This window comes from Tachysurus vachellii, chromosome 8 (assembly GCF_030014155.1).
Source record: "Tachysurus vachellii isolate PV-2020 chromosome 8, HZAU_Pvac_v1, whole genome shotgun sequence".
NCBI lineage: Eukaryota > Metazoa > Chordata > Actinopteri > Siluriformes > Bagridae > Tachysurus > Tachysurus vachellii.
Window position 1 is genome coordinate 24,002,642 of NC_083467.1, and position 16,360 is coordinate 24,019,001.

Below are 16,360 nucleotides of genomic sequence, written 5' to 3' on the forward strand. Positions count from 1 at the left end.
TCAAATTTGCGACTTAAGTCTGACTCGAGTAAAGTCGAGTCCCCATCTCTGAGTCATTTAACTCAAGTCTGAGTCAAGTCTAAAGTCATGAATATCAAGTCAAAGTCGAGTCTTTTTTTAATATTTGTCAAGCAAGTCTCAAGTCTCAAATTTGCGACTTACTGTAAGTCTGACTCGAGTCAAGTCGAGTCCCCATCTCTGAATCATTTAACTCAAGTCCGAGTCAAGTCTCAAGTCATGAATGTCAAGTCAAAGTCAAGTCGAGTCTTTTTTTAATATTTGTCAAGCAAGTCTCAAGTCTCAAATTTGCGACTTAAGTCTGACTCGAGTCAAGTCGAGTCCCCATCTCTGAATCATTTAACTCAAGTCCGAGTCAAGTCTCAAGTCATGAATGTCAAGTCAATGTCGAGTCTTTTTTTAATCTTTGTCAAGCAAGTCTCAAGTCTCAAATTTGCGACTTAAGTCTGACTCAAGTCAAGTCGAGTCCCCATCTCTGAATAATTTAACTCAAGTCCGAGTCAAGTCTCAAGTCATGAATGTCAAGTCAATGTCAAGTCGAGTCTTTTTTTAATATTTGTCAAGCAAGTCTCAAGTCTCAAATTTGCGACTTAAGTCTGACTCGAGTCAAGTCAAGTCCCCCATCTCTGAATCATTTAACTCAAGTCCGAGTCAAGTCTCAAGTCTTGAATGTCTCGACTTGAGTCAAAGTCAAGTCGAGTCTTTTTTTAATATTTGTCAAGCAAGTCTCAAGTCTCAAATTTGCGACTTAAGTCTGACTCGAGTCAAGTCAAGTCCCCCATCTCTGAATCATTTAACTCAAGTCCGAGTCAAGTCTCAAGTCATGAATGTCAAGTCAATGTCGAGTCTTTTTTTAATCTTTGTCAAGCAAGTCTCAAGTCTCAAATTTGCGACTTAAGTCTGACTCGAGTCAAGTCGAGTCCCCATCTCTGAATAATTTAACTCAAGTCCGAGTCAAGTCTCAAGTCATGAATGTCAAGTCAATGTCAAGTCGAGTCTTTTTTTTATATTTGTCAAGCAAGTCTCAAGTCTCAAATTTGCGACTTAAGTCTGACTCGAGTCAAGTCGAGTCCCCATCTCTGAATCATTTAACTCAAGTCCGAGTCAAGTCTCAAGTCATGAATGTCAAGTCAATGTCAAGTCGAGACTTTTTTTTATATTTGTCAAACAAGTCTCAAGTCACAAATTTGAGACTTAAGTCTGACTCGAGTCAAGTCATATGACTCGAGTCCCCCATCTCTGATTTTGATTGTATACAACTGTTCACTGTAATGTGTTAATGAGTTGACTTTGATGAGCAAGGAACTCACTAAGGTATATTAGGAGGCGGTATTCCAGGTCCAGGATAAAAAATAAACACGGATGTAGCTTCACCTTGGAATACTGAGCCCAACACTCTAAAATGAAATATTAGTTTAGCGAACATATCTAGTATTCTTTCATTCAAAGTTGTGGTGGATCTCAGGAACACTGGGCATGAGACAGGAATACATTTTGGGTGGGATAACAGTCCATTATTACACAGATTATACTCAGGAGGAATTTCAGCGTAGGTAATCCACCTCCTGGGATGATTTGGGAAGGAAACACACAGACACAGGAAGCGCATGTAAGTCATGTAGGCGGTGTAATGAACCTCCTCTAGCTGTCTGAACCAGAGTCAGTTTTAAGCCAGTCTTCAGAAAACATCTAATGACCTTCCTCTTCCTGAAGAACTTAAACTTAAACGCTTAACATCGGTATTTAGAAACTGACTTATAAGACTTGTTCAATAAGCGTATAAAGAAAAATATTGCTATAATTCTAGTATAAAATGAATGCATTCAGTGTGAGACGTGTGTTTTTCCATTTGTAGATACACAGAATTTTAGTGTCTGAAGATAACATCTTCAATTTTTAGATGATTAGGTACAAGAACTTGGGGCATCTCAGAGAGCATACAGGGGTTTGATATCATCATTTACTCTGAAGATATAAACATTTGTGTGGAAAAAAGATTTTGTTTAGATTTTTATGGAACTTTCATTCATTCATTCATCTTCTACCGCTTATCCGAACTACCTTGGGTCACGGGGAGCCTGTGCCTATCTCAGGCGTCATCGGGCATCAAGGCAGGATAGACCCTGGACGGAGTGCCAACCCATCGCAGGGCACACACACTCTCATTCACTCACACAATCACACACTAGGGACAATTTTCCAGAGATGCCAATCAACCTACAATGCATGTCTTTGGACCGGGGGAGGAAACCGGAGTACCCGGAGGAAACCCCCGAGGCACGGAGAGAACATGCAAACTCCACACACACAAGGCGGAGGCGGGAATCGAACCCCAACCCTGGAGGTGTGAGGCGAACGTGCTAACCACTAAGCCACCATGCCCCCTTTTTATGGAACTTAATTTATTAAATAATGGAATACTGTAATACTAGTATCGATGTATTCATTAATAGAGATTTGAAAGCATTACCATGAGTCTCTCTGGATAATAAAGGCTTCTGCCTAATGTCGTAAATGTAATGTAAATCTCCACATAGACAGTAACCCGCGCTTAGGCTCGAACCTCGGACACTACAGCTAGGGGCTGACAATGGCACTCATTGAAGCACTATGAGTATACAGCCAGTATTCACTATTTTCTTAATCACACAGAATCGCCCACAATCACCAGATGTTGCTGCATTTCTGCAAAGAAATTAGCAAGGAGGAAATGTGACGTGGCTGCTGCTTAAGCCTTGTTGTACCAATAAATATTACAGTGTTATACTACAAAAGAGTAATTCTTTATTTCTAGCCCTGAAAACATGACTGCAGTGTGATTTGATTTTATACATGACCTCTTTGATGATAAGAACCATCATAAGTCAACCATAACTTAACCATAAGTCGTGGCCTAATGATTAGAGAGTTTGACTCCTAACCCTATGGTTGTGGGTTCGAGTCTCCGGCCGACAATACCACGACTGAATGAGAACGAATTCTGAGTATGGGTCACCGTACTTAGCTGTATGTCACGTCACGTCACGTCACTATGGAGTAAAGAGTATTATGGAGTTTCGTGGCTGTTCTAATGTCTTACTAATCCCTGCCTTGATTTGCGGTAGCTCAGTGGTTAAGGTGGTTAAGGTGTAGGGCTACTGATCCCTATTGAACCCCAGGTCCACCAAGCTGCCACTGCTGGGCCCCTGAGCAAGGCCCTTAACCCTCAGTTGCTCAGTTGTAAGTCACTCTGGGTAAGGGTGTCTGCTAAATGCCGTAAATGTATGTAATGTATATTTGCAACGATGCACAACATGTTGTTTCATGAAAACAGAAAAGCCATACAGCAACTTCAGCAAGTCTTTTAGTGCCAGAACTGAGCAATCGTTGTATCATACAATTTGGGGTAATTTAGTACTGCAACAGTTTTTCAGTAATGGTGTCTTATACAACTCTTACAACTCTGTTTATTCCCCAGCTGTGAAGTGAAAAGTTCACTGAATGGAAAATCAGCTTGCATCCAAAAATACAGAGGGCTGCATTCATGATATGATGTGAATGACTTGATAAAAACCTAAGTCATGATGAAACTTTAAACCTCTTCCCAACACTTGCACAGAGATTCAAATGACGGTCTGTGTGTGTGTTTGTGTGTGTGTTTAAACTGGTTTAGACTTCTATTCAGACACTCACAGTCAGTACACATTTTTTGCCAATAATTCTGCCTCCACACCCAATCCACTGGGGCTATTAGCTTGTCAAATGAGCTTGAGGGGCAGTTAGAATCAAGTAAACATAACGTCATACAAATGCTTGCTCCCAAATAACCCTTATCGAGTTGCTGACCTTTTCTTTTGACACTCAGCCTTACCAGATAGGTCCCATCTATCACTACAGCACATACAGGCTACACGCACAGACTGTACACACGTAAGTTAAGGAAGTAAAAATAGCAAGCGAAGCCATAGAGGTGGACATTTTAGAGATTAATCCTGTAGTCAAACTCACTACTCACTCACACGGTGTCCTCCAATTCCACTCTGTTGGGAATGTCCACTGAAAGTTTATGCATATTGGTGTGCAGCTAGGTATCAGGTTCAAGTCCCATTTGTTGTTAAACAAGGGATTCAATGGCACAGCTGACTTTATTCTCATTGAAAGAGAAGCATGATAAGGTCACATCTGGTCTTATCAGAGTTCTCTTTGTCAGTATACAATGTGTATGGTATGTATGTGACCTAAGGTATGTGGACAAACCCAGGTACTTGTTGAACATCTCATAACAAAATTGGTGGTTCCAAACCCACCACTATTTTCAGAAGGCTTCCTCGAATTTGGAGTATAGTTGTAAGGATTTCTCTCCATTCAGCCAAAGCATTAGTCAGGTCAGGTACTGACATCAGCGAGGATGTCTGGGGTGCAGTCAGAGTTCCAGTTAATCACAGAGTAGAGACAGAATAGAGTCAGGGTAGAGTCAGAGTCAAGGCTCTGTACAGGACACTTGAGTTTTTCCACTCCAACCTTAACACACCATGTCTGGAACAAGTGTGTGACAACAGTTTGGAGAAGAACCACATATGGATCATGTCAGGCATCCACATACTTTTGTCCATGTATGTAGATGACTGTTGTCCACCATCAATGTATCAGTGACAAAGCTCAAAGGTTTATTTTTACAGAACATATAGTGTTGGATCTCGTCAGCTCTCTTTTGTGTTTAGTCAGCATCAGAGAAAGAGAGGAGAAATGGAAGTACGCCAAGCAGTATCCAATTTTTCCATGGTTCACTCAACATTTCTCTGCTTATCTGCTTCACTGAGCTATATTTCTGTAGCAAAATGGCTGAGCAGTGATTAAATTCTAAGTAGACGATTTTAACAGATTCACAGTGACGTGAAAATGTTAGCCAAGCTAAATTATTTGATTACATCCCAAACCACAGTACTGCACTAATATACAGTAGTATGCTAAAATGGTACACCAGTTTAAGTACAACTACAGGTTCTCTTTTTATAAAATAAAATTCTGACGAGTGTGTTTGTCTCTCTATGGAGAACCCTGCAACATTGAGTTTCCCTTTTAAAGGGTGAATTAAATACTATAGAACTGGTCAAAGAACCCTTGAAGGACCCTATCTAAGAGTGTGCTTTGTGGTCTAAGTGGGTTAAGCTTCTGGGTTACTGATCAGAAGGTGAACTACTCCTGTTGGGCCCTTGAGCAAGGTCCTTAACCTTCTCTGCTTTATATCTCAAACTGCTCAGCACTATCATTATTCAGCCAAAATGATGTAAAACTATAGTGTCAGAAAACTAGGGGTGTCTTCATGGATAAAATACAGCCCCAAGTGCAGGGATAATGTAAAAGGGGGGAAAAATAAGAAAGGGCTAGAAACACTATGAAAGCAGAAACACAAATGCAAGGCAACCGGTATAAATAGAGGTCACAATCATTGAAACACAAGGAAAAGGTGTGCAAAGAGGGAACAGATAAGGAAAGGGTAACACATGTAAAACATAAACAAAGGCACATGGCACAGATAAACAAAGCCTGACGGAATATCCCCCTGGTGTTCAGGTAGAGAATAGTCCCAGCCATACCTCACATATACTGTAGGTTCACAAAAAAACATGAGGAGTTTTTTGGTCTGTCTATGTAGAAAACGGCAACATTTGGTTTGCCATTTAAAGGGACGTAAAACCTATTCAAATGGCACTTGAAGATCCCCTTATAAAAGTATGCTTTGCTGTTAGAGAGGCTTAATGGTGGTTCATTGGTTACGGCTCTGGATTGCTTCTCTGCTTCTGGGTTCAAGCCCTAGCAAACAGACCCTTCCTTCTAAACTCTTGAGGCAGACTCTTAACCCTTTCTGCACCAGGAGTGCTGTATCACCATGCACTCTGACCCCAACTTCCTAACAAGCAAGAAGAATTTCACTATAATGTATGTCTGACAAAATAATGTCTTTCTTTGAGATCCACATCTAAGTTTACATTTAGCAGACACCCTTATCCAGAGTGACTTACAACTGAGCAATTGAGGGTTAAGGGCCTTACTCAGGGGCCCAGCAGTGGCAGCTTGGTCCTGGGGTACGAACCCACAACCTTCCGATCAGTAGTCCAACACCTTAACCACTGAGCTACCACATCCCTTTGGGCTCAAGTAGGGTCTATCTTTCAACTGAACTCCACTAAAGCTGGATTTCAATTTATTCATCTCATTTTTGACTTAACTTTATTTTCATGATGAGGTTAAGTGGTAAGGTTTCTGGTCACATAATCTCACGTCCATGCCTTCCTCTTGGTAGCTTACAAAATTGCAATCGAGTTCTCAGTTTCCAGAAAGTAACAGCCTGGCATCTTACCAACATCTGATCTCCACTCTATTAGTTCTGGCTACAGTTTGTAATAATGTGCTTGTTTATGATAATATTCTAGTTCAAATAAACGATTGTTTTTATAGTAACAACTACAAGAACACAGATTTGTGAAAAAAAAAAATCTCTAAGGAGACATTAAGCAATTTCTTTAAGATGTACGTTTTCTGATATACAGTATAGAAATTACCAACAAAGTGCAAGTGTAACAATTTTTGGTCCAAAAAGAAAAAAAATGAGAAAATAAATTTTTTATAGTTTATGTAATATAAGCAGTGAACAAAGAGTTCACACAAAATTACTGAAACTCTGTTTCATGCTTCTGATGTTGTACCCATAATTTCTGTAGCCTTATGTTTTCTTACGTTCAACCAGAATCTTTTTATAGACTTGATAGAAATTTTTTCAGTCTTCATACGATACCTCAAACAGATTTGCACAAAAAGCCGACATCAAATTTCCCCGTGAAAGTCTTTTCCAATCCCAGACGCAAGCTTTTGTCTACTCTGCAATTACGTGGCATTATCAAAACGGCAGGGCCTCGATTCTCTGTGTCGAGCTGTAATTTGACAAAATTGCCACACTTGACTTTGAAGAGCCATTTCATATTCAGTCGCCTCTGTCTGTCTTCTGGGAGCCGATGTTTGGGAATATGTCGGCAAAAACACGCTCTTTTAAACTGACAGCACAGAATGCTTCACAGGAGCTTGACGACGACGACATCAAAATGAGACTGTCCATTTACACTTCTTTATCCTGCTGTTCTACAATGGCTTCCAAGACACTTTAGAATTTCTCAAAACAATGCCATGTCCAATGTGTTTTATTCATATATTAATTTAGTTAATATGATAGGGATGTGGTACCACATTACCGCAATACCACGACTGAATGAGAACGAATTCTGAGTATGGGTCACCGTACTTAGCTGTATGTCATGTCACGTCACGTCACGTCACTATGGAGTAAAGAGTATTATGGAGTTTCGTGGCTGTTCTAATGTCTTACTAATCCCTGCCTTGATTTGCGGTAGCTCAGTGGTTAAGGTGGTTAAGGTGTTTGTCTACTTATCAGAAGGTCATTGGTTTAAATCCCATGTCCACCAAGTTGCCACTGCAGGGCCTCTGAGCAAGGCCCTTAACCCTCAATTGCTCAGGTGTATAAACCTGTCACCCTGGATAAGAGTGTCTGCTAAATGCTATACACACGTGGACAAAATTGTTGGTACCCTTCGGTCAATGAAAGAAAAACTCACAATGGTCACAGTAAAAACTTTAATCTGACAAAAGTAATAATAAATAAAAATTCTATGAATGTTAACCGATGAAAGTCAGACATTGCTTTTCAACCATGCTTCAATTATTTAAAAAAATAAACTCATGGAACAGGCCTAGACAAAAATGATGGTACCCCTAACTTAATATTTTGTTGCACAACCTTTTGAGGCAATCACTGCAATCAGACGATTCCTGTAACTGTCAATGAGACTTCTGCACCTCTCAGCAGGTATTTTGGCCCACTTCTCATGAGCAAACTGTCCAGTTGTTTCCGGTTTGAAGGGCGTCTTTTCCAGACCGCGCGTTTCAGCTCCTTCCAAAGATGCTCAATAGGATTGAGGTCAGGGCTCATAGAAGGCCACTTTAGAATAGTCCAATGTTTCCCTCTTAGCCATTCTTGGGTGTTTTAGCTGTGTGCTTTCGGTCATTGTCCTGTTGCAAGACCCATGACCTGCGACTGAGATCAAGCTTTCTGACACTGGCCAGCACATTTCTCACTAGAATCCCTTGATAGTCTTCAGATTTCATTGTACCCTGCACAGATTCAAGACACCGTGTGCCAGATGCAGCAAAGCAGCCCCAGAACATAACAGAGCCTCCTCCATGTTTCACAGTAGGGACAGTGTTCTTTTCTTGATATGCTTCATTTTTCCATCTGTGAACATAGAGCTGATGTGCCTTGGCAAAAAGTTCCATTTTTGTCTCATCTGTCCATAGGACATTCTCCCAGAAGCTTTGTGGCTTGTCAACATGTACTTTGGCATATTCCAGTCTAGCTTTTTTATGATTTGTTTTCAACAATGGTGTCCTCCCATGTAGTCCACTTTGGCTCAAACAACGTCAGATGGTGCGATCTGACACTGATGTTCTTTGAGCATTAAGTTCACCTTGGATCGCTTTAGAAGTCTTTCTGGGCTCTTTTGTTAACATTCGGATTATCCGTCTCTTTGATTTGTCATCAATTTTCCTCCTACGGCCACATCCAGGGAGGTTGGCTACATTCCCATGGATCTTAAATTTCTGAATAATATGTGCAACTGTAGTCACAGGAACATCTAGCTGCTTGGAGATGGTCTTATAGCCTTTACCTTTATCATGCTTGTCTATAATTCTCTTTCTCATGTCCTGAGACAACTCTTTCCTTTGCTTCCTCTGGTCCATGTCGAGTGTGGTACACCCCATGTCACCAGACAACACAGTGACTACCTGGAGCCCTATATATAGGCCCACTGACTGATTACAAGATTGTAGACAACTGTGATGCTAATTAGTGGACATTAGGGTTGGGTATCTAAAGAGATTTTCCGGTTCCGATTCCGGTTCCAGTTCTGCCTTACGATTCCCGGTTCTGATTCCGATTCCATAATAAAAGAAATGTGAAAAATAATGCACAATACTTAAACAATTCCATTTGTGTTTATTAATCACTCTTTAAATATTTTAAACAGAGCATTTCAATTCATAACAATTTAAATTTAAATAAATCCAACATCAAATTTAACATCCAGAATTACAACTTAGCAAAACAGTTAGCAATTTTTCTGAAGAAACATTAACATGTCTGCTTTCTCTGGGAGAAGACGAGACCTTTCCTGGCTTATTGTATCTCCAGCTGTGGAGAAAACCCTCTCAGAGGGGGGAGATTTGCTTCATTGTTGTAGCTTTGGAAATGAATCCAAACTTTAGACTTTTTTTAGACATGTTTAACACACAGTGTACCTCAGCACAGCAGCGCGAGTGGCTGATTTCTGTGGTAAGCTGCGTTAATTTGGTTGCGTGACTGTAAACAGTGTAAACAATTAATATTCGTGAGGTAAGACATGGCTATTTAAAGTGACCCCTCCCAGCGCTTTGCCCGTCATTGCATCGGAACCGCGTTTGGAACCGAAACCTAAAAATTCTGCACAGTTCCGGTACCTTTCAAAAAACAGAACCGGTTCCCAACCCTAGTGGACACACCTTGAATTAACATGTCCCTTTGGTCACATTATTTTCAGTCTTTTCTAGGGGTACCATCATTTTTGTCTAGGCCTGTTCCATGAGTTTATTATTTTTTTTTTTTAATAATTCCGTTGAAGCATGGTTGAAAAGCAATGTCTGACTTTCATCGGTTAACATTAATAGAATTTTTATTTATTATTACTTTTGTCAGATTAAAGTTTTTTCTGCGACCATTGTGAGTTTTTCTTCCATTGACCGAAGGGTACCAACAATTTTGTCCACGTGTGTATATGTTCTTTAACTTTACCCTGATTTTTATGTCTCAGAGTGAGAAGTGGGTCTGGCATTTCTGTCTTTTTTCTTCATTAAAGCACTTCGAGTCATAACCACTGAATGTTGAATATTTCCCCTCTGATGTGTTCCACAGTGATTTTTTTCCATAACTAGTGCATAACTAGTCTCATAGGAAATATATCGAACGAGAGCGTTTTAGTTTAGATTTTGAACAAAATCTTGCAAACTTAACTCCCTAGGACAAAGCCTAACTCCCTGTCATTTAACAAACACACACAACTTCATAGTAAAATCCTCCTGTTTTGATTTTTCTGTAAAATAATTGATTTGCTAGTTAAAGTGATCAAAAAAAAAAATCTAATTTCTGGCAGTAGACTTGACAAAGTTTATAGCTCTTTTTTCTCTCCATATTTTTAAATCACCGTCCAGTTATTTTTAGCATTAGGCTAATCTGAAGAATGTTAGATCTCACACATCATTATGAACTAATTCTCAAATGTTCAGTCTTTTTCTTCCCTTTCTGATGAAAACTGCCAATGCGTGAGGCTGAAAATTCAGTGAATTGTAATAATTGATGAAAATAACTATAAATTAGCTGATATTATATGATGTTACACTTAATGTGGGTTTAAATGCTAGATTTAGACAGTATTTGTCAGAACATCTTTCAAGCAGGAAATTCAAGTTAAGACTAGACTAACACGTTGCCTAAATCCTTACTAATATGTGATGGAGAAAGGAGGCGGGGCTTCCAGATGATCAATTAACACCTATGATATGTGGTTCATCTATTGTTTCTATGTATTTATTGGCATATTTTCAAGTGATAACTCGTACTCGATTGCTAAAACGCAAATACGGTGCAAACGTGTGCGTCCACTGGTCCTTTATCAGTGTCCTTTTCTGTCGGCTGGAGATTTGGAGATTGATTGGCGGAATGTTTATAATCCAACAATGACATTGAGGGGATTACAAATTAAAGTAACACTGATGTCCCTTATACATTAGCATAGCATTCTTTGACTACACTGAAAACGATCCAGCAATAAAATCTTGGTCCGTATCTATTGGTATATGAGGTGTACATACATTATTGTTCATTGCAGCAGATGGACTACAGATCTTTAGAACGTCTATGCAATATAATAACTACTTTACTTTGTTACGCTACTGCTACTTTTGTTAGAAAGTACAAAAAAGTCCTTTATAACATTACGGACGCATTGTGCTGACAATCCGTTAATAACTCTTCTAATAACCAATTCTTTTTTTTTTTTTTTTAATAAGAGAAATTGTGTCTTTTTGACTATTTGATTTCTGTTTTCTCTAGATATGTTTTTTTAAACGATATGCAGTTTCAAATCTGCTCCCTAGAGATTCTGATAGTGGGCGTTAAGTGGTATCTGTAAGCCAGGTGTCAAGATCCCACACTGTTTTCCCTGCTGATAAACTTCCACGAGGACTCACAGCGTTGTATTAAGGACTGCTGGGTTTAACACGGGCAAATGCTAATCACACGCCCACACACACACACATACATGCACACACCGAATGGTGTGTTTGCTCAATGAGCAAAAGGCAGATATACATAAAACAAAAACACTTCATGAATGCAGCACAGATGCGAGCAGCCACATGGAGCTCTGTTTTGTGCATCATCACATCCCTGCTGTTTTATGATGACAGGAATTACTAAGACGTGTTCGAGATAGATGTTAAACTCCATTTTGGTTGGTTTAACAAGTTCAATAGCACTACTCCTTTCTTGGCTAGCCAGAGACACAGAGTGGGCAGAGTCTTTCATACCTCTGTTTGATTAGACTTTCTGACAGACAGACCCCGAATCCCAGCAGCTCATGAACAATAAGCCAAGGCTAATCTCTGAAGCGTGGGATTGATTGAAACATTGGCTTTTTGTGGATTTGTGCTGCAAGGATGGAGTGGTGTAGACTAGATCTGTCGCTGGACTTCTTTGCTTTGCCTGAAAAATATTGTGTGGTGTTCTTTGTTATGTTTCTCTAGCATGAAAATTGTTTGTGTGTGTGTGTGTGTGTGTGTGTGTGTGTGTGTGTGTGTGTGTGTGTGTGTGTGTGTGCGTGGATAAGATATACCTGAACGTATGTCTGATAAAAATAAAGTCTGATCTGCTTGTTTGTTTGCATCAAATCTGTCTGTATAGGTTGTGTAGGTTTGTATATGAAATCCGATATGGATACACAAGTCTGATTTAGTAGCATATGCATCTGATCTTGTGTGAATCTTAACAGTTAACAGACACCTGATTTGGGAGGGTGTGTAATTTATTTCACGTTAAACATATCAGATCTGTTTCTTTGTGAGACTAATCTAAGTCTGGTCAGCTTGCGTGTGAATCTAAACTGCTTTTGTATGCAGTCTGAGTCTGATCTGTAGAATCTTTAGAGTTTCTATATAATCCTGATATAAATTTTTTTGAAATCGATTGTGTATGGGTCTAATCTGTTTGTGTATGGAGTCTGCAAATATGCATCTGATCTGTTTACTTTATATCTGATCTGAATTTGATTTGTTTATATGAGATTGAACTTGTTTGTTTATGAGTCCGATCTGGGTGAATCTGATGTGGTTACATGATATTGAGTCTAATCTTGAACTGTATGTTAGGTCTGGATAGATAAATATGCTGTAGTTATGAGTCTTATCTGGATACATGCATTTGATTTAGTAGGTGAGTCTGATCTAATTCTTTGAGACTGATCTAAATATATATTATGTTCTGGATATACAAGTCTGATCTAAATACATATTCTGTTCTAGTTATATTAGGGTGATCTGGATATATTTGTCTGATCTAGCTATATAAGTCTAATTTAAATACATATTCTGTTCTAGTTATATGAATCTGAACTGGTTATGTACTGTAAGTCTGATCTGGATATATGTTTTGATCAAGTTCTGTGAGTTTAATCAGAATTATATTCCCTGATTTGGTACCATAGGTAAGTCTGATCTGGATCTGATCTCTGTCTCCTGCAGGTTGAGATGTCTAGTGAAGCAGCTGGATAGGGGTGAGGTGAATGTTGTGGATCTCAGGAAGAACATCGAATATGCCGCCTCAGTGCTGGAAGCCGTCTACATCGATGAAACCAGGTGAGTGACAGATGTCTTCTCTTCTTAATAGTCTATAATTTCATCTACACAGTCTCTAAGTTTTTGACTGCTATCCTTCCATCCAGAGACAGGGCTTTTGCAGGATTTTTCATGCAGGCTTACCCAAACCTAATACAGTCTATAGTCTAGTTATATATCGTCGCTGTCGGGCGGAAACCTCGTATGTCCAAATTTGGTCAATTTCATATTTTTTCACATATCGATGCTATTGGTCAGTCCTCACGTGGGTCTGTTATTTTTACAAGTTATTAACCATTCTAAAGTCTTGAAAATAGCTTGAGTGCAAATCTCATAACTCCATTGGACACTTCAACTGTCCACCTCTTCCTCACTCCGCGGGAGAGCTTCACGGCATATTTCTCCTTAATAAGAGTCGCAACGAATCAACATGTCTTCTGAGGTAAATGTCTTCAAAACACTGGGCTCAAAGAAAAAAAATCTTGACCCCCGCTAGTTCTGGTGCTCGTCTGAGGACAGGAATTTAGCGCAAGACAATCCACTGCAACGCGGACTAAACCCTGTGCACTGCAGATAAGGTACGGTGTTTTTTTAATTTCCTGAAAAGTAATAGTTTTGGAGATACGAGGATTCCGCCCGACAGCGACGATATGTCATATATTACTTTAAGAAGTCTTGGCTTCTAATCCGGATTCCTACTATTTCCAAGCTACAGTTTCCAAAAAGGATTGACTCAGATTAGACCATAACCTTGACTCGACACATGTCTGAGAAGTGCATAATATTCCAGGATTTCAGTACATAACAGTACTTCTGTGACCAGAAGAGTCAATTTCAGGACCTTTTGAGTTTTCTCAATTCTATGTAAATTACGTTTGGCTTTGCAGTAATGCAAAGCCAAATGATTGGTTCAAACTATTCCTCAGACCAAGCTTGTCCAATCCTGTGAAACTCCAATGTGGTCTGAAGTTTTTTCACCTCCCAATTTTACTGTTTGAGTTACCAAAATTGAAAAAAAAAAAAACCCTTATAGACATGTTTAAACATATAGAGAGACATTATGAAGAAAAATAAAGCTGGGAATAACATAAGCAGAGATCTGTGGTGCCTCTGGTGATAAAGTGTAACATAAATTTAGCTTGCTTTGCTATTCAGCAGGTAATAAAACATAAAAACAACATAAGCGACTTGTTGCTTGCTAGCGTGAACTCAAGGTTACTCGTCGCAAGCGTCTTCAGGTTCCAGGCAAGCTACAGTATGTGCTAAATAAATATTATGTCTTAACCCTTTTCTGAATGTTTAAGATTTCAGAGCATCTGCAGAGTGTCTACTTTTGACCATACAGGACAACTAGGGAAAGAAATGGGAACCAGGAATATGATGAAACGTGTCGAGAGCTCTCTCCATTGGAGTGTTCATCCACTGTATTACCCATAATGCGGTTCTCTGAAGGTCTCACTGGAGGGGGATCGTGCCACTAGTGAAGTGGGGGGTGGGTGTGGGTATGTGGGTGGATGCACTGTTGGAATCAGGTGTTTCATATTTATCCAAAGACTAGCGTGTCGTCTCTCTCTCTCTCTCTCTCTCTCTCTCTCTCTCTCTCTGGATGAAAGTGTTCTCATGTATTTGATTCAGTTGGAGTTCTCTAGCTTTCATTAAAAGTCAACTCTTTTTCTGTCTCTCTTTGTCTCTCTCTCTCTCTCTCTCTCTCTCTCTCGCTCTATCCCTCTCTATTTTTCTTTCTCTCTCTGTCCTCCCCCCACCCACCCACACACACACACTAGGACATCCCTACTACCTTCATCATTTTCCTCTCTTTCTCAGTCACCTTTGACTGTTTCTTTTTGTGTTCTCTGTAGTTCTTTCTCTCTATCCATCTTTCTCTTTATTAGCTATTTATTACCACATTCTCTTTTTTCTCTTTTTGCATCTCATCTGTTCTACTTTACCCTCTATCAGCGTATGACTCTTAATATTCCTCACTCGTCTTTACACAATGACCAGAATATTTCGTCTCCTCATTTTTTGTCCATCTCTTCTTTCTGTCTTCTCTATTCCTCTATGTTCTTCTCAGTATATCCACCCCACATTAGTCATTTCCTCTTTTTCTCTTCACTTATTTATTTCTCTGTTCATATCTGTCTCTCTATCCAATTTTCTCGCAATATATTCTATTATTCTTTATTTAAATAAGGATATTATTTATTTTCTCTATCTTCATCTATCTCCTGTTTACGTCATTTTTCATCTTGCTTTTTCACCAACTCCAGCCATCTGTCTTTCTGTCCATCTCTATATGTATCAATCTATCATCCATCTCTCCTCTTTACCTCCCTTTCCTCGCCTTCTTGACCCATCCTCATTATCCACTGCTTTTCTCTGTCATTGGATATCTCTCTACCTGCAGTGTTGCTTTTCTGTCCATCTCACTGAATATTTATCAAACCAACCAATCCCCCCCCCACCCCCACCCCCCCACGCTGTTCCTTCTTTCCTCCGCTAATGTGCCATTGCAGTCAGAGGTTTTGGCCACTATGATTAATCGTATTTCCCTAATAATGACCTCAGAGAAATGTGTGTTGCCATGGCAGCAGCTTGTTAAATGGCTGTACCTGCATGTTTCTTATGGTAACATGTTTCTCAAGAGCTGTTTTGGTAAGATATCTACGTATAAAAGACAGGGAGTCAGCGGTAAAGGTTTTTTCTGGACTTTCAATGAACAATGCTGCTGTTTTTTTCTGTGTTGTTTCTTTTCTTTTTTAAATCACATTCAATATCCATCTGTCTTTCTCTGATGTGGGTTTGACTCACAGCCCTCCAGTCTTCTAAAATACTCATTTTCAGTGTACAATTTTACTCAGACGTCAGCCCGGCGAACAAAACAATGTCCCTTGGACATGAACATTATTGAGTTGTACTGTAGGATGTTATTTTGTAGAGTCCAGTAAACAGTATAAAGAATAAACCATGTCATTCTGCTAAAAGGGAAATGGTGCAAAGATGGAAAACCAACACAGGACCATACAGTGTTAAATGTCCTCTCGTGTCATGTCTTCATGTCCCCTTCAAAAGAGCTGTCGGTAAGATTGATAAAGTTACCGGCATGAAACGTGACGATAAATATTACGACTATTACTTAAAAATCCTCTCAGAGATTTCTCAGAACTTATCTTAGCCAGCTAGAATTAACAGATAAGATTATAAAGACTGAATTTCGCTTAAAAATGTCTCAGAAATTCTCACAAGTGAGCTTCTTTTCAATAGCTAGCTAGTATCAATAGTGAAGCAATGGTTCTAAATATTGTGAGTATGATTTAAAAATCCTGTCAGAAATCCTGTCAAGCCAGCTAGCTAGCATTAACAATGACGA

At 39.4% G+C, this 16,360-nt stretch overlaps 1 protein-coding gene across 3 annotated transcripts in view; it reads left to right on the forward strand.

Annotated features, from left to right (window-relative positions):
* Positions 1-16,360, forward strand: part of pde1a (phosphodiesterase 1A, calmodulin-dependent) — a 100,087-nt gene that overhangs the window by 56,969 nt on the left and 26,758 nt on the right. For all 3 annotated transcript variants that reach the window (XM_060877016.1, XM_060877015.1, XM_060877017.1), the window contains one exon: positions 12,898-13,011. In XM_060877016.1, coding sequence (XP_060732999.1) covers positions 12,898-13,011 — 114 coding nt within the window. The remainder of the gene's footprint in view (positions 1-12,897; positions 13,012-16,360) is intronic.